This window comes from Notolepis coatsorum (genome assembly GCF_963971535.1).
Source record: "Notolepis coatsorum genome assembly, chromosome: 8".
In the NCBI taxonomy this organism is placed as follows: Eukaryota; Metazoa; Chordata; class Actinopteri; order Aulopiformes; family Paralepididae; genus Notolepis; species Notolepis coatsorum.
Window position 1 is genome coordinate 42,720,596 of NC_140172.1, and position 15,040 is coordinate 42,735,635.

At 42.7% G+C, this 15,040-nt stretch overlaps 1 protein-coding gene across 1 annotated transcript; it reads right to left on the bottom strand.

Moving 5' to 3' along the window:
- LOC311233432 (septin-5-like) lies at window positions 1-14,629 on the bottom strand (the record flags this gene model as incomplete). The annotated part of the gene is made up of 12 exons (XM_084320400.1): window positions 1-150; window positions 267-372; window positions 3,184-3,346; window positions 4,466-4,562; window positions 5,976-6,077; window positions 6,794-6,911; window positions 8,406-8,540; window positions 9,621-9,744; window positions 10,027-10,113; window positions 11,049-11,145; window positions 11,840-12,241; window positions 14,609-14,629. 12 exons carry the CDS (start codon window positions 14,627-14,629, stop codon window positions 1-3), a joined length of 1,602 nt encoding a protein of 533 aa, XP_084176526.1.
- Between the last annotated feature and the right edge of the window lie 411 nt (window positions 14,630-15,040).

Below are 15,040 nucleotides of genomic sequence, written 5' to 3' on the forward strand. Positions count from 1 at the left end.
TCAAGGTTTTCTAGTTTGGGCCATTTCTACGTTCCCAGGTACTCCACCCTCCTTTCCCAAGGATTGTGGGAAATCAGTAGTCTCCTCTCTGGCCAATCCATGCTGCATCTGCTCCTGAATCCTTTCCAGCACCTCCTGCATCCTCCTCAGCTAAAAGGGGAAGAGGCGTGTGTGTATGGGGGGGGGGCAGATATACAGGAAGAGGAAGTGATTATCTCAAAGTGAGTCAGTGAGTGCAGGAATGAGTGACAGTCAATGAGCCTCACCTCCTCATCTTTCTCCAAGATGAGTCTTTCCTTCTCAGTGTCGACGGCAGCCAACGGCAGAGGGAAATCTGCCCCCCCGCTCCCCCCTCGAATCTTGTCACGCAGACTAACATACACAGAGACACAGGAATCTTGTCACGCTGACTAACATACACAGAGACACAGGAATCTTGTCACGCTGACTAACATACACAGAGACACAGGAATCTTGTCACGCTGACTAACATACACAGAGACACAGGAATCTTGTCATGCTGACTAACATACACAGAGACACAGGAATCTTGTCACGCTGACTAACATACACAGAGACACAGGAATCTTGTCACGCAGACTAACATACACAGAGACACAGGAATCTTGTCATGCTGACTAACATACACAGAGACACACAGGAATCTTGTCATGCTGACTAACATACACAGACCCACAGGAATCTTATCACGCAGACTAAGGTCGCTTTGACACAGGGGCTGTTTGGTCCGGACTATCGGACCAGAATTCGATAGTCCGGTTTTTCGGGTTTGTGTGAATGCGCGTCGAACTCGGTCCGCGGACCAAACACACGAACTCTGGTCCGCCCAAAAACATAGGTCTCGGTTCGCTTCATCGGACCAAATGCGGACCAAATATAGGAAGTGCTTATTATTATTACCACTGCGCGCGGCATTCACTGCAAAACAAGCACACTGCATCTATCTATCTATATATCTGTATCTATCTATATATCTAACTGTGCATCTTGGGTAGAAGGAAGAAAAAACGTGGCTTATTATTATTATTACCGAGGCGCGCGGCATTCACTGCAAAACAAGCACACTGTACACATATGGGCAGAAGACCAAATAAAACAGCTACTTGTGGGCACTCATAAAAACAACGCGGTGTACAAGTTGTTTAGCGAGAGGATGGTGGTAATGGGCTTCAATAGAACAATTGATCAATGCCATGTCAAAATAAAAAAACTCTGCCCCCGCTGATCTGGAGTCAGACAGGGCTCGCCATATCTATGGGGCTCGCAGTCCACACACACAGACACACACGCGTGCGCACACACACAGGCTCGCAGCCACACACACACATTTCCACTCTCTATTGTCCAATAGACGAGCGCCATTTTCGACCGTGTGACATTGTTCAGAAAGTTTTGGTGCACCTGACAAAATGCTGTGTGAATGCAGATGAACCAAATAAAGAATGCAACAATGTTGCAACTTCACCACCAGAACCGCACAGAGTCCACCAAAACTATATGTGAAAGCACCCTAACATACACAGAGACACACATAAACAGACACTCCTCCATCACTGATCTTGATCAACATGTAAAATGTCTGATGTCAACAGAGTAGTCAAGTGTATTACAGCTGCCTCTCATAGTTGATTAGTGAATAATCAGTTGCTAGCGGTCTAGTCAATATACCCAATGACTAATGAGTCATTACTGAACAGCATATCTATGGCATCACAATCATATTCACAAATATGCTTTGCTCTTTGATAGGCAAGGTTTAAACAGATCCTTCTGCAGAAGGGCACTGTCTTGTGAAACACAACTTCACTGAGTTGTTTATTGAATAGCCCCAAATTGGATTAGTTGACATCAAATTATATGGCTATTAGTCAACAAAGGATTTATTTAGTAGAGGACAGCTCTTGTGCGTGTCTGCAAGGATGCATGTTGTGGCAGTAGGCTGTCATAAACAAGCTGTGCAGAGAGGCTAAGCAGAGGAGTATAAACACTTTGACGTGCGTCGTAAATAATTCCGTTCCACGTCCAGAATATTCTTTTCAAGCCTTTATTCTTTGCTTTATGAAAACAGACGAAATACACTTAATTACATACACTAATAATGATACTGTTGCATTCTTGTAAACTATCTTGCGTTTGCGTTTGCGTTCACGGTCAATAGAAATTATGCGCTCCAATCTCATTTTCCGTAAAAACTGTCAACCAAGTGAAAAGGTGAATGAAATTCCATATGAACACTCCCATTACCGCCAAACCCCCGTGAACACGCCCACCACCTAAAGTGACAGTACAACTAATTATACAACACCAAAGATAATACTGAAACTTACATTATGGCTCCTACAATGCATGTGTCTATTTGTGGGTAAAAACCTTTTTTTATATTTTATATTTGACTCCAGAGGAAATAGGCCTTGGCACCTTTTGAGGATGATTTCTGTATTTAGGGCGGTGCCTGCTAGACAGGCCACATGTATCAATGTAAGTGTCATGTAGATTTTCAATGTAGAATTTAAATCAAACAATCAATCTTTCACTCTGTACATGCATCCGATTAGCACTATTACTCAGTAGTACTTTACTGTTACATTTGCACTCTGGTTGGATGCCAAACTTCCTTTCCGTGGTACTGTACTTGTGCTATATAATGACAATACATTTGAATCTAATCTAATCTATCCATCCATCCATCCATCCATCCATCCATCCATCCATCCATCCATCCATCCATCCATCCATCCATCCATCCATCCATCCATCCATCCATCCATCCATCATTACAGGTGTTATTCATGCTGGCAAGGCCTAGTGAAACCTCCCCCTGGTCGTGAGTCCTGTGCAGCATGAATGGCAGCAGTGCTACCAATCGAGTCAAATGCGTAAATGCACATGTTTAATTTAGGTTCAAAGGCAGGGGTGCAGTCGTAATATGGGCGGAGGCCAAACGGTATCCTATTATTATGCAAAGTCTAGGCACTTATCACCTAGACTTTGCATAATAATAGGATGCGCGCACTTCGAAGCCCAAACGCCGTTTGACCGCGGTTGCCCAGCACTGCACCACTGTTCAAAGGGCCCTATTTCTGACGTGCGGGTTTAACAAGACTCCTCCCGACTCTGTGACATGTGCTGCTAGCAGCGCACTCTGCTGGCCACCCTGCTCACCTGCGCCTCCTCTCCTGCACCACCATGCGCGTCATGCTCTGGATGCACTGGGCTCTGTAGTTCTCATAGTGCGTCTCCCGCGTCACGTCCTTCAGGTCCTGCATGTGGGTCCTCACCAGCATGGTCCTCAGCAGCAGGAAGTCAGAATGAACCGGGTTCTCCACTGAACCACGCGGGTGGGTTAGGAATGGGACAATAGAATAGAATAGAAATACTTTACATCCCGAGGGAAATTTGGCACTACAAATCGCTCACAGTAAACATTTAGGTAGACAAAACAAAGTCACGAATACGAATAACAAAAAATCGCCTACGAACAAAGAATAAAATAAGCCTAAGAATAAAATAATAATCGGCGGCTGGGTGGCATAGCGGAGATTGCGCTCGTCACCAATGCAAGAGACTCCGGTATCGAATCCCAGTCTCAGCATTGCCTTCGGCTTGGGCCGGCCGTCGTACTGGCTCATTTGGCAGAGTCAGCGGGTGGAAGTCGATGGGTGGGGATTGGACGTTGTGGACAGCGACCCCTACAGGTCGGTTGGGAGACGCCTGCACAGCAGAGACAGGAAGTGGCGAGGGTAGTGTGAGACTCCCATGCGTTACACCTCGCCAACGAGAGTCCGCACTGGCAGGTGAAAAGATGTGACAGGCTGCCTCCTCGTGTGCCGGAGGGAACACGTGATGCAAGGCTTCTATCCTCTCTACAACCGACCAGTGGGGGGCATAGTCGAGCAACGTTCAAGACAGGGGAGGGGAGAATTGGATACACAAAATTGGGATGGGGGAAAAAGTGGATAAAAAAAAGAATAAAATAATAATAATAAAATACGGTCCGGGATTCACATTTCCTATGTTATGTATATACATTCTAATATAAAATACATACAGTAAAAATATACAGTAAAAATATACAGAAATCTACAGTAAGTGTAATATTGAACAATGTTGTTTTAAAAGTAAAAGTCCAGGAAGAAGGTAGCTGTCACCCTGTGCTCAGTGATGCAGTGAGGCACAGTGATGCATTGTAAAGTCTGATGGCTGTCGGAATGAAGGACTTCCTGTGCCGTTCAGTGCTACATCTTGGGAGTGTTAGTCTAGCACTGAACGTGCTCCTCCTGTCAGCCAAGTCTGTGTATAGTGGGTGGGAGGGATTCAATATATCCTGATACAAAAACACGACAATACGTATGGTGGAGCAGAGAAACAAATTGTGATTATCAGCTACATTTTATTCTGCCATAGTAGTAATCACAAATGAGATGACACACACTAATACTAATACCTTCTACAATACCCCAGGGGTAGAGACGACCCCTGAACCTGCGACCGTTACTCTCCACCTGAAGGTTACTGCCAATTACTGCAAATGGAATACTGTCCTGGAGAGGGAGAAGGAGAGAGAGAGAGAGACCTTGAGGGAAGTGTAATTGATTAAACCTATATTTTAAGTAATACGTCATATTAGTATAGTTCATGAAATACCATGCTTCTTAGTCACTTCATCTACTGTATATATATTTTCATGTCCAAATCTGTGGGAAAACTAAGTGTACACTGCAACAGTGCAGTCAGTGGAAAGTGGGGGATATTTTTGGGATGTCATATGTCTTTTTATTTCAATTTTTCTGAATATTCAATTCCTGTGAGTCTATGAACACATCTGTAAAGTTTTTTTCAAAAAAATGCATTGTTTTATATTTTTTATCAAGTACTCAAAAGCAAAAATTTTCGAGTTCAAGATTCCAAGCTGTTTGTGCTGGGCTCCGCCCATAAGCGCTTTGAGTGACAGTCACCCACAGTCTGCACTGGCACAGAGAGAGATAGAGAGATAGAGGAGGGGGATACTAATGAATTTCACCGCGGGGGGGCATAATCCCACGGGACAATGCATTGGTAACTTGTTTCAAATGACAATATATACCTCTGTGAATATTATTGCACGGATCGGAATACGGGCGTGCACGTGGGAGCATGCGCAAAGATATTTTGACAGTGATATGCTGGTCCCGACTGCGGGGAGAAGAAGACCCATCCCCACAGCGCACACACATTTACACACACTCCTGTGCACGGTCCCTCTTTCTCCCTCTCCCTCTCTCTCTCTCTCTCTCTCTCTCTCTCTCTCTCTCCCTCTCTCGCTTGCTTGTTCTCTGCTGTCTGTCGGCACCCTGTTTGAGGAAGTCATTCCACTCACTCTGTTGTTGAGCGAATTGTGGGTGGTGACTACAACCACAGAGCCAATCAGATCACAATCAGCTCAATCAGCTCCTTGCTACGTTGGATTGCGAGTCAAATCAGAATGACCTAATTCACGGTGGGAGGAGATTGTCTCAACTGAATTAGAGCAATCCGCCAAAATGGTAATTAGAGAAACAGACCCATTGATACTAACCCCTATTGCTATAAAACAATGCTAAACACTGGAAAAGGCCATTTATAAGACACAGGACCTTTCAAATAAAATAATAAAAAAAGTATGTTCCCACTTTGCAGGTGTGTATCCATCTGTGCAGGATGCAAAGGATTTACGATTGCCCATTGTCTGCTATTGTAGCCCAGTGAGAGCCTGCAGGGGAATTGGAGCTAGCTCAATACTGGACCAAAATACTAAATCTAAGGTCCAAAATAGCAAAGTCATCCTTTAAGGTTAGGGTTAGGTGAAGTTTCGGTTTCTAAACAAAATGATGATGACGAGGCCCGGCGTTGCTGATTGGCCAAGTGCACTAACTAGAGCGTGGGTGGGGGGTAAAGTGTTGATACTACCTCAGTAAAGTGAGTTTAAACCAAATCACCTTGAGCATCTGTTCCTGCAGTTTGAACTCATCCTCATCTGAATCACCACACTCTGGAAACTGGTAAATGTTGATCGCAAACCGCTCCATCTCTTCTCGGATCTGGATGCATTTACACGCAGCGGAGTGGAAGAGATGGAGGGAGGGATGGATGTAGAGAGAGAGAGAGAGAGGAACACACAGGTGTAGGCATCTTCATAGGTAAAATACGCAATGCATAAAAAAAGACATAGAATATCCAACACTGTAAAGATGAAATTGTAGGAAAATGTTACTGGCATATTGGGTCAGATATGTCATTAAACGCTTATGGGCATACAGTTATGGGTCTGTAGCTTTAGTTTAGACAGATGTCTATTGACTGAACCCTTTAGACAAAAGAACCACATTTGTCCGTTTTCAAAATGTTTGAAGAGCCAATGTACTTGTGCAGTTGTATGGGCATATATGATGTATATTACATAACACTGCGTTTGTAATATACTTCATACATACGATACGTGACCCAAAAGTACCCAACCTCTCCCATCTTGAACAATTCATTTACACATCACTGCCATTTACAATCTTTAGATAATGAGATTTGAAAACATTCTTCATCTCAAGGATTCAACTATGTTCAGCCCGGTTGGGGAAAGCTGTGGTTTGGTCCTGGTATGAACGCTGCAGTACGGACGAGTTTGGTGCAAAAGTACATAAGACAGTGAAACTGTTCCACTAGAGCACAGCTAATATGAGTGGAGAGAAGACATATGAGAACAAGGTGTCTGGCTACCATGCAGTGTTGTGTTGTGGGACCCTTGGCTTGCATACTGTACCTTTAACTTCTTCCTGTGGACCTCTGCAGGTGTCAGACTGTCAGCTTTGGCAAGGACAGGAACTATGTTGACCTTCCCATGCAGGGCCCTCATACACTCCACATCCAGTGGCCGAAGACTGAGTGAGAGGGAGCGTGCGCACACACACACACACACACACACACACACACACACACACACACACACACACACACACACACACACACACACACACACACACACACACACACACACACACACACACACACACACACACACACACACACACACACACACACACACACACACACACACACACACACACGGTTATGTAACTTTTGAAAGAGGCCTGTGGACTGTATATATTGCAGGTTTGGTAACACTTCACTTCAGGTCGCTATATCTATAATGGATCATAATGTGATATGACAGTGTATGATCTTATATCATAAGCTCTTATATATTATGTCTGTTCATGAGGCAATTAGAAAGTAGCTTATCATGGCTGTTATTTATTCTGGTTATCGATAGAGTGGTATGAGCTATGATGTGTGTTTATAACCACATTGTCCTGCACAATAGGTCCTTTTCGCAGCAGACATTCTTGCGTGTCACACATGGGTAACATAGTATAACATTAATAATGGGTCTGTTTCATTTCGGCGTCAGTGAGGTAATATATGGAGCTCAGCTGACCCAATATTAAGGTTATTAGTTACAGCTGTGTTCACCCAGCTATAACACGTATGAAAAGGGCTTATGATTAATTATGAATCATCTTATAATACTTTATAGACATACAGTATGTGATACATAATGTGTTGCTGGTTAGTTTTCTTTTTATAAATGAGGTGTTCAAACCTGTGTCTATAATGTGTATAAATGAGGTGTTGATACCCGTGTCTATAATGTGTATACGTGAGGTTTCAAACCTGTGTTTATAACGTGTATAAGTGAGGTTTTAAACCTGTGTCTATAATGTGTATAAATGAGGTGTTGATACCCGTGTCTATACTGTGTATAAGTGAGGTTTAAAACCTGTGTCTATAATGTGTATACGTGAGGTTTAAAACCTGTGTCTATAATGTGTATACGTGAGGTTTCAAACCTGTGTTTATAACGTGTATAAGTGAGGTTTTAAACCTGTGTCTATAATGTGTATAAGTGAGGTTTCAAACCTGTGTTTATAATGTGTATAAGTGAGGTTTCAAACCCATGTCTATAATGTGTATAAGTGAGGTTTCAAACCTGTGTTTATAACGTGTATAAGTGAGGTTTTAAACCTGTGTCTATAATGTGTATACGTGAGGTTTCAAACCTGTGTTTATAACGTGTATAAGTGAGGTTTTAAACCTGTGTCTATAATGTGTATAAGTGAGGTTTCAAACCTGTGTCTATAATGTGTATAAGTGAGGTTTCAAACCCATGTCTATAATGTGTATAAGTGAGGTTTCAAACCTGTGTCTATAATGTGTATAAGTGAGGTTACAAACCTGTGTCTATAATGTGTATAAGTGAGGTTTCAAACCCGTGTCTATAATGTGTATAAGTGAGGTTTCAAACCCGTGTCTATAATGTGTATAAGTGAGGTTTCAAACCTGTGTCTATAATGTGTATAAGTGAGGTTTCAAACCCGTGTCCGAAGGGAGAGATGAAGTAGAGGCAGCAGTGGACTCTGTTGTCCTGGATGTTCTTCCTGTTCAGACCGCTCTCGTCTCTGAAGTACTGCTCAAACTGCTGGTCAATGTAGTCCTCTAGGTATTTCCAGCTGCAGTGAGCAAATATGGCATTTCTATGAGAAAACCTTACAGTTCTAACTTCAGAGAACTGTGTTACGACTAAAAACCTTGTCAGAGAATTTAAACTTTGGTTGAGCGGAGTACTTAGGCCAACTACTTAAAATATGATAATACTACTTAAAGGGGAACTATCTTATAAATGGCCTTTTTGAGTGTTTAGCATTGTTTCCTAGCTATGTGAACTTATATTAATATGATCTATGTCTCAAAATTCTCATATTGGCGCATTCTTCCAATTCTCCTCTCACAATATTCACCCTCACTGAACTGAGTCGTTTGAAAATGTGCCCTATATGTGATGTCATAAAGACACCGCTGCATGTTAATGTTCAGGTGAACCAGAACGTGCACAGTGGTTTAGGAGCCCAGGCTCAAAACAGCTCGAGATCTTGAGGTAGAAAAATGCTGTTTTTGAGGACTTGATTAGAAATACAAAACAATGAATAAAAAAAAAATATATTACAGAGGTGTTCCATAGACTCACAGGAATTGTGTAAAAGTGCCCAAATAGTGAAAGAAATAGTAAAATAGTTCCCCTTTAAGAGATATAACACTACCGGTACTTGAGATACATTGCTTAACAAGATGCAACTTCTACATTTCCTAAAAGGAAACACAGCAAGTGTCATGCTAACAAAATTATTCCATGTGTTTACATTGAATATTTATGGGGCTCTGATGTGTTTTGGCTCCAGTGACGTAGTAAACAACGATGGATCTTCTCTGATACAAAGTCATTTTTTTGCCCAGTGAAGAGTCTATTTGTACTCTTCAACTGCCTATAATAATGAGAGAATCCCAGACATAGGGTTGGATATAGATGGAATGCTTATACTGCCAGAAAGATTGTCTATTGTCACAGAGCGTTGAGTCATTCTATTGTTAGCCATCAGCCTACAGCAAAACATTCTGCCTCCACATGTGCAAATGTCCAGGTCACGTGATCCATGAAATGGTCAATAAATCAGGAATGCAAAACTAAATAAAACGAAACTAAATAAAAAAAAATATTAAATTAATTTTAATTTAATTTAATTTAATTACCACACCTGTCTGTATTGTTGATGGCATCTCCAAACCCTGGTGTGTCTATGATGCTTAGCCGCAGTTTGACCCCCTTCTCCTCTATGCTAACAGTGTGTTTAATGATGTCCACCGTCTGAGTGATCCGCTCTACACACACACACACACACACACACACAACACACACACACACACACACACACACACACACACACACACACATACACACACACACACACACACACGAATTATTTATTCATGTTCACGCAAGGGATATAAATGCTGGGGGTGCACACAGGGCTGTTATGTCAGTGTGTAACATTATACCTGCCTTCTGCCTTCTGAACAATGCAAGTTGACCTCCGGACCAACAGAGAACAGCAACTGTATCTATACAGAACAGAATAGAAAATACAATGGACTCTGTCTCACCTTCTGCATTTGGAACTTTTCTGTCCTTATAGATGTCTGTGAGGAACAGGCTGTTGATCAGGGTGGATTTACCCAGGCCAGACTCTCCTAGAGAGAGAGAGAGAGAGAGAGAGAGAGAGAGAGAGAGAGAGAGAGAGAGAGAGACAGAGAGAGAGAGAGAGACAGAGAGAGAGATGTTTGTGTGTGTGTGGACTCCTAGAAGCATAATTTACTCTTCTACCCAGACCAAATATTATTTTATTTATCAGAAAGAGTCACACTAATTGACAGGTTAATATGGGGCAGCATAGAAATCAATAAAGAACACATTATATCTCTTAATTGATTTCTCACATTGGATTACATCAAGTACCTCGCCTGTTTATTCCATCCCACAATGAAAGACATTCTAAATCATCAGCTTTTCAAACAGCACTTCTTCTAGTTGAATTTGTGTTTGCGCTGCAATGCTTTATGAAAGCAAGGATATCTGCTATGTAGAATTAAAAATATATATAATTTTGCTGTAAATCATCATCCAATAAGCATGTATACCAAAAAAAAGTCCTTTCGTGGTGTCATTTTGGTATATCTTAAATAATTGCCTTATAGCCGGCTATTATTCGTTTTCTGTCACTTCCTGTTTGAGATCTATTTTGAGGACCCCTATGGGATATCCGGGGATGAACCAATATACTGAATGTTACTGAATGTCCCAAATTTGTATATAAGCTTCCCATACTAAAGTTGACTGTGCCTGCAAATCAAGTGGGTCCTGAAAGACACATGCATGTTCTAGAGCAGCTGCTCTATAGAGAGCCTTGCTGTGGCAGAAAAGCCACTCTCCTGATGCAGGTGTGACGACTGTCAGCCAAGCACAGCTACTGTGGTGAAAGTAAATGCATGAGGTATAGGCAGGGGTACATACTGTACATATCCCCATACTGAGACATCCCGTTCTGAAACAGACATCCTAACATTCTGACATGACGACTGCATCGACATCACTTCAAGCAGTCAGCTCATTCACTGGGATAACTCACCTGCCACCATGAGCGTGAAAGTGAAACCCTTCTTCACAGTCTTCCTGTGGACCTGGTTGGGCAGCGTGGCAAAGCCCACATACTCCTTGTCCTGGTCCTGCAGAGGACATAAACAACACACCATGTACAGGAGGTGATTAAGAGTTAGCACACAAACAATTGTACGCACGTGCACACACACACACACACACACACACACACACATACATACATGCATAAATGACAGACACACACATATAGGAGATAACTAATCTTGGAGACTTGTCTGTTTTCCAAACAAAGGTTCTGGGGACAGTGACACTGCGCTCTTAAAATCCTTAGGGAGGATCTCTTTTCCCTGCATTCTCCTTGCCCTCTTACAGTAGGTATCGGTAGGTTTCAGAATGTGATGTAAAGCAAGGTTGTTTAACCTAGCTATACAAGTTATTACATGAACACAACAAGTTATTACATGAACACAGTGGATGTACATTTGAGACAGTGGATTTGCCCATATTTGAAGCCGTCACAAATTGTCCATATATCTCAATGCAAAACATCTTGCATCCTATTTGACTTTTAGCCTTAAGATTTGCTACCAAACCTTATGCTTAGCTGCTATACGTCAGCTACCAAATGCCTCCATCTCCAGCTAGCTTTTTTTTTTGCCGATATTGCTTTGATTCAAGTTGTAGGAATTGACATCAATAAGAGATCAATCACCCCGATACCATTTTCAAAGTGCAGTGTATATGGAATGTAAAAAATAAAATAAAAAACACATAACAGGCACATAATAAGCTGAGCATCACCTCTGCCGAGTCATAAGGATCAAAACGGCCCCAGGGGCTGTGTGGTCGCGAGGAGGCAGGGCTGAGCGGGGACTCCAGAGACTCCTGATAGGCCAGCTGCCGTCTCAGCGGCAGAGCCGGGAACTCCGCGCCCATCGGGACCCGGAACGGTTGGCGAGGGGAGGCGGCCGGGGAGCCAGGGGGGTCGCTGGAGGAGGGCCAGCAGAGAGGGGTCGGCCCTGGGCGGCCGGGGAGTTGCCCGGCGGTGCTACCTATCCCGGGTCCCTCTGGCTCACGGTCAACGACGGTCATCTGGGGGCCTGAGGCGGAGTGCTGCTCCTCGGAGTGGGAGGCGGGAGGGAGGTCCCTCATGGAAAAGGGAAACTCTGCATCCTCCTGGTCCTCGATGGACAGGGTGGACAACTGGGACAGGAGGAGCAAGGTTGTGTGTTCAGAAGTGGTGGATTGAGAGGAAAGTGTCTATAGTTCATTTTTAACTAAGTCATAGATAAGAGTTTTAGATTATTTTGGGTTCCCCCCAGAGCTTTTTTCCGGAGACGCAGCACCTCCACTGAATACATTTTTATACATTATAACTTCAGACTCCAACCTCCACTGCTCGGCCAAAACTGCTCTTGCCAAAAACTGTTAACTTTACATTGTTACACACCCCCTTGAACACACCAACGATGGATGTCACATCACCTCTCTTGGCTTAACGTTGAAAATAGATTGTCTTTTAATATACTTGTGCTGTTCAAGTTGGTCATGAGCAGTAAAACTCCTGTTTTTATACATAATCAGATTGTTTTTAGTAATACTGTGCATGAGCATTACACTAGAGGTTCCAGTAGTGGGCAGCTTGAATTGCCAGGTCCTAGAACCAGCACTTTGGGGAGATCTTTTATTTTTAGAGCATTAACTCTTTGGAATGGCCTGCCTCGGAACCTCTGCTGCATTTACAGTAGATTCACTTTTAAAAATAATCTTAAATTGTTTTTAAATTGCTTTTAACACTGTAAAGTAATTTTTTGTTTTTGTTTTACACTAATGTAATTTTAGCTATCTTAATTGTTACAGTAGTTTCATTATGCATTGTGTGTACTGACTTTTAATAATTTTGTTTTTGCAATAGTGATTGTTTTTGTATGTTTTTTTGTGTGTGGACCCCAGGAAGACTAGCTGGTTGCTATCGCACCAGCTAATGGGGATCCCTAATAAAATCAAATCAAATCAAATCACGGTACAGTTAATGGCAAGAGCTGTTTTTAAGCTATAAACACCAGATCAGTTATCGGACCACCACTCGCCCCCTTACCACCTCCACTAACTACCTTCCTGATGTATCAGCAAACTTGATGGTTGACATGTACTTTCTGGTTGTAGATGTTTTGTAAATATGGTCCACCGGTATAGTAGCATGAGATGTATGGGTTCTTAAACCTTTCCGAGAAGGGACCCAAACTGAGAAGCTTCATCTCCCTCTGGGTCCCAGTAACATACTGGTACTCTATTCAAGTGAGGATCCACCAGATAGGCCTGCGATCCATTTTCGGTCTTGTCCCATAGTTTAAGAAACCTGGTAGAGGACTGCCAGTTATGTCATTCTTGGAGTGCATCGAGGAACAATTTTCACTTAACATAACCTGAAGGCCTGAAGGCATCATTTATATCTGGGCCACGATTAGATCAGTATAATGTTTACAAAACATATTGAATTGATTTAGGCAGTGCCTTGGGCTATTCGTCTTCATATCTGTCCTCTTTTGGCCTGGTGTCCTATACTATACTGCATGAGTTTACACTCAGGGTAATATCCCACTGTTGGCCTATGAATACAGATTCCTGTGCATTTGGTGAATAAAGTATTTCTGCCTTAAAAAAAATAAAAAAGACAATATTTATTATTGAGTATCTGATCAAAATACCATGAACGTGTACTGTAGTGACTGTAGCCTATTCTGAACTTCGCTAGTGACCCATGCTGACCTGTGACCCCTTTATATTGTCCTTAGAAGGCCCGGGGACAGCTAGAGCCTAGACTAGCAGTAGCCAGCAGTCAGAGCTATGGAATTGATGACGACGTACAGTATAGGACGGTGGGGTCTGACGACATGTGAGACTAGCAAGAGCCTAAACTATTGGTCGTATCAACACTTAACAGGCGACATGTCAGCTCTCATTACCCACAGGCCTTTGCAGTAGGCTTAACCCAGCTTCTAATGCTCTGATTCTAGCAGGGTGGGGGTTGGAGACTTAAAACACACACCGCGCACACACGCACACACACTCACACACACACGTCACACACACACACACACACACACACACACACACACACACTTATTTACTTACTTACATAAATTACTATTCTAGAAAAATTGCCACCAAATGTCCTACCTCCTTTTCTGAACAAGTTGCAGATGTATGAGAGGTGACAGAAAGACAGATGATTAATGGTAAGGACAGGTATGAGGACTTCATTTAAATGTTGAACAAATACACATACATAAAGCTATATAAATGCTAGACCGTGACAAACCAACACACCTAAGGTAAGGTGGGTAAATAGGCCTACTAAACATTTAATTCAACATTATGCAGAGAACAACCTATCTTGGGGCTGGGGATGAAAAATACATGCTTTCGTGGGCGAATCAATTACATCTACATTAAAGTTGAACTTGATCATTAAGCTACCTTCTTTCTACAATAGCTAAATAAATGAAACCAGATGTTCGTCTAGTGATAGATAGCCTATATACCTTTATTGCAGCCGCGGAACCTAACGGGCGATGACATGTGTTCCATGATGCGCGTTCGGGTCGTCAAATCGTCATACGACGAGACAAGAAGGGAATCCCGGGTCCCGTCCAAACAAACTACAGTCCAAAAAGCAAAAAGGATACAAAATTCGTGGACAAAGTCAGACACTGCGACGTGAGAGAAAACGAGTTAACCAATTGAAGATTAGGATGGAACAACGCAGCTGGAAAAAGATAATGTGGTACGTATGTGTGGGGTCTATATGAACAACAAGATTCATCGACAATAGTGGACTCACAGTCACAGACTTGGCGTGACGATGTCGCCGTCGCACAAATAGGGAAGTGCGCGCACACACACACACACACGCACGCACACACACACACACACACACACACACACACACACACACACACACACACACACACACACACACACACACACACACACACACAT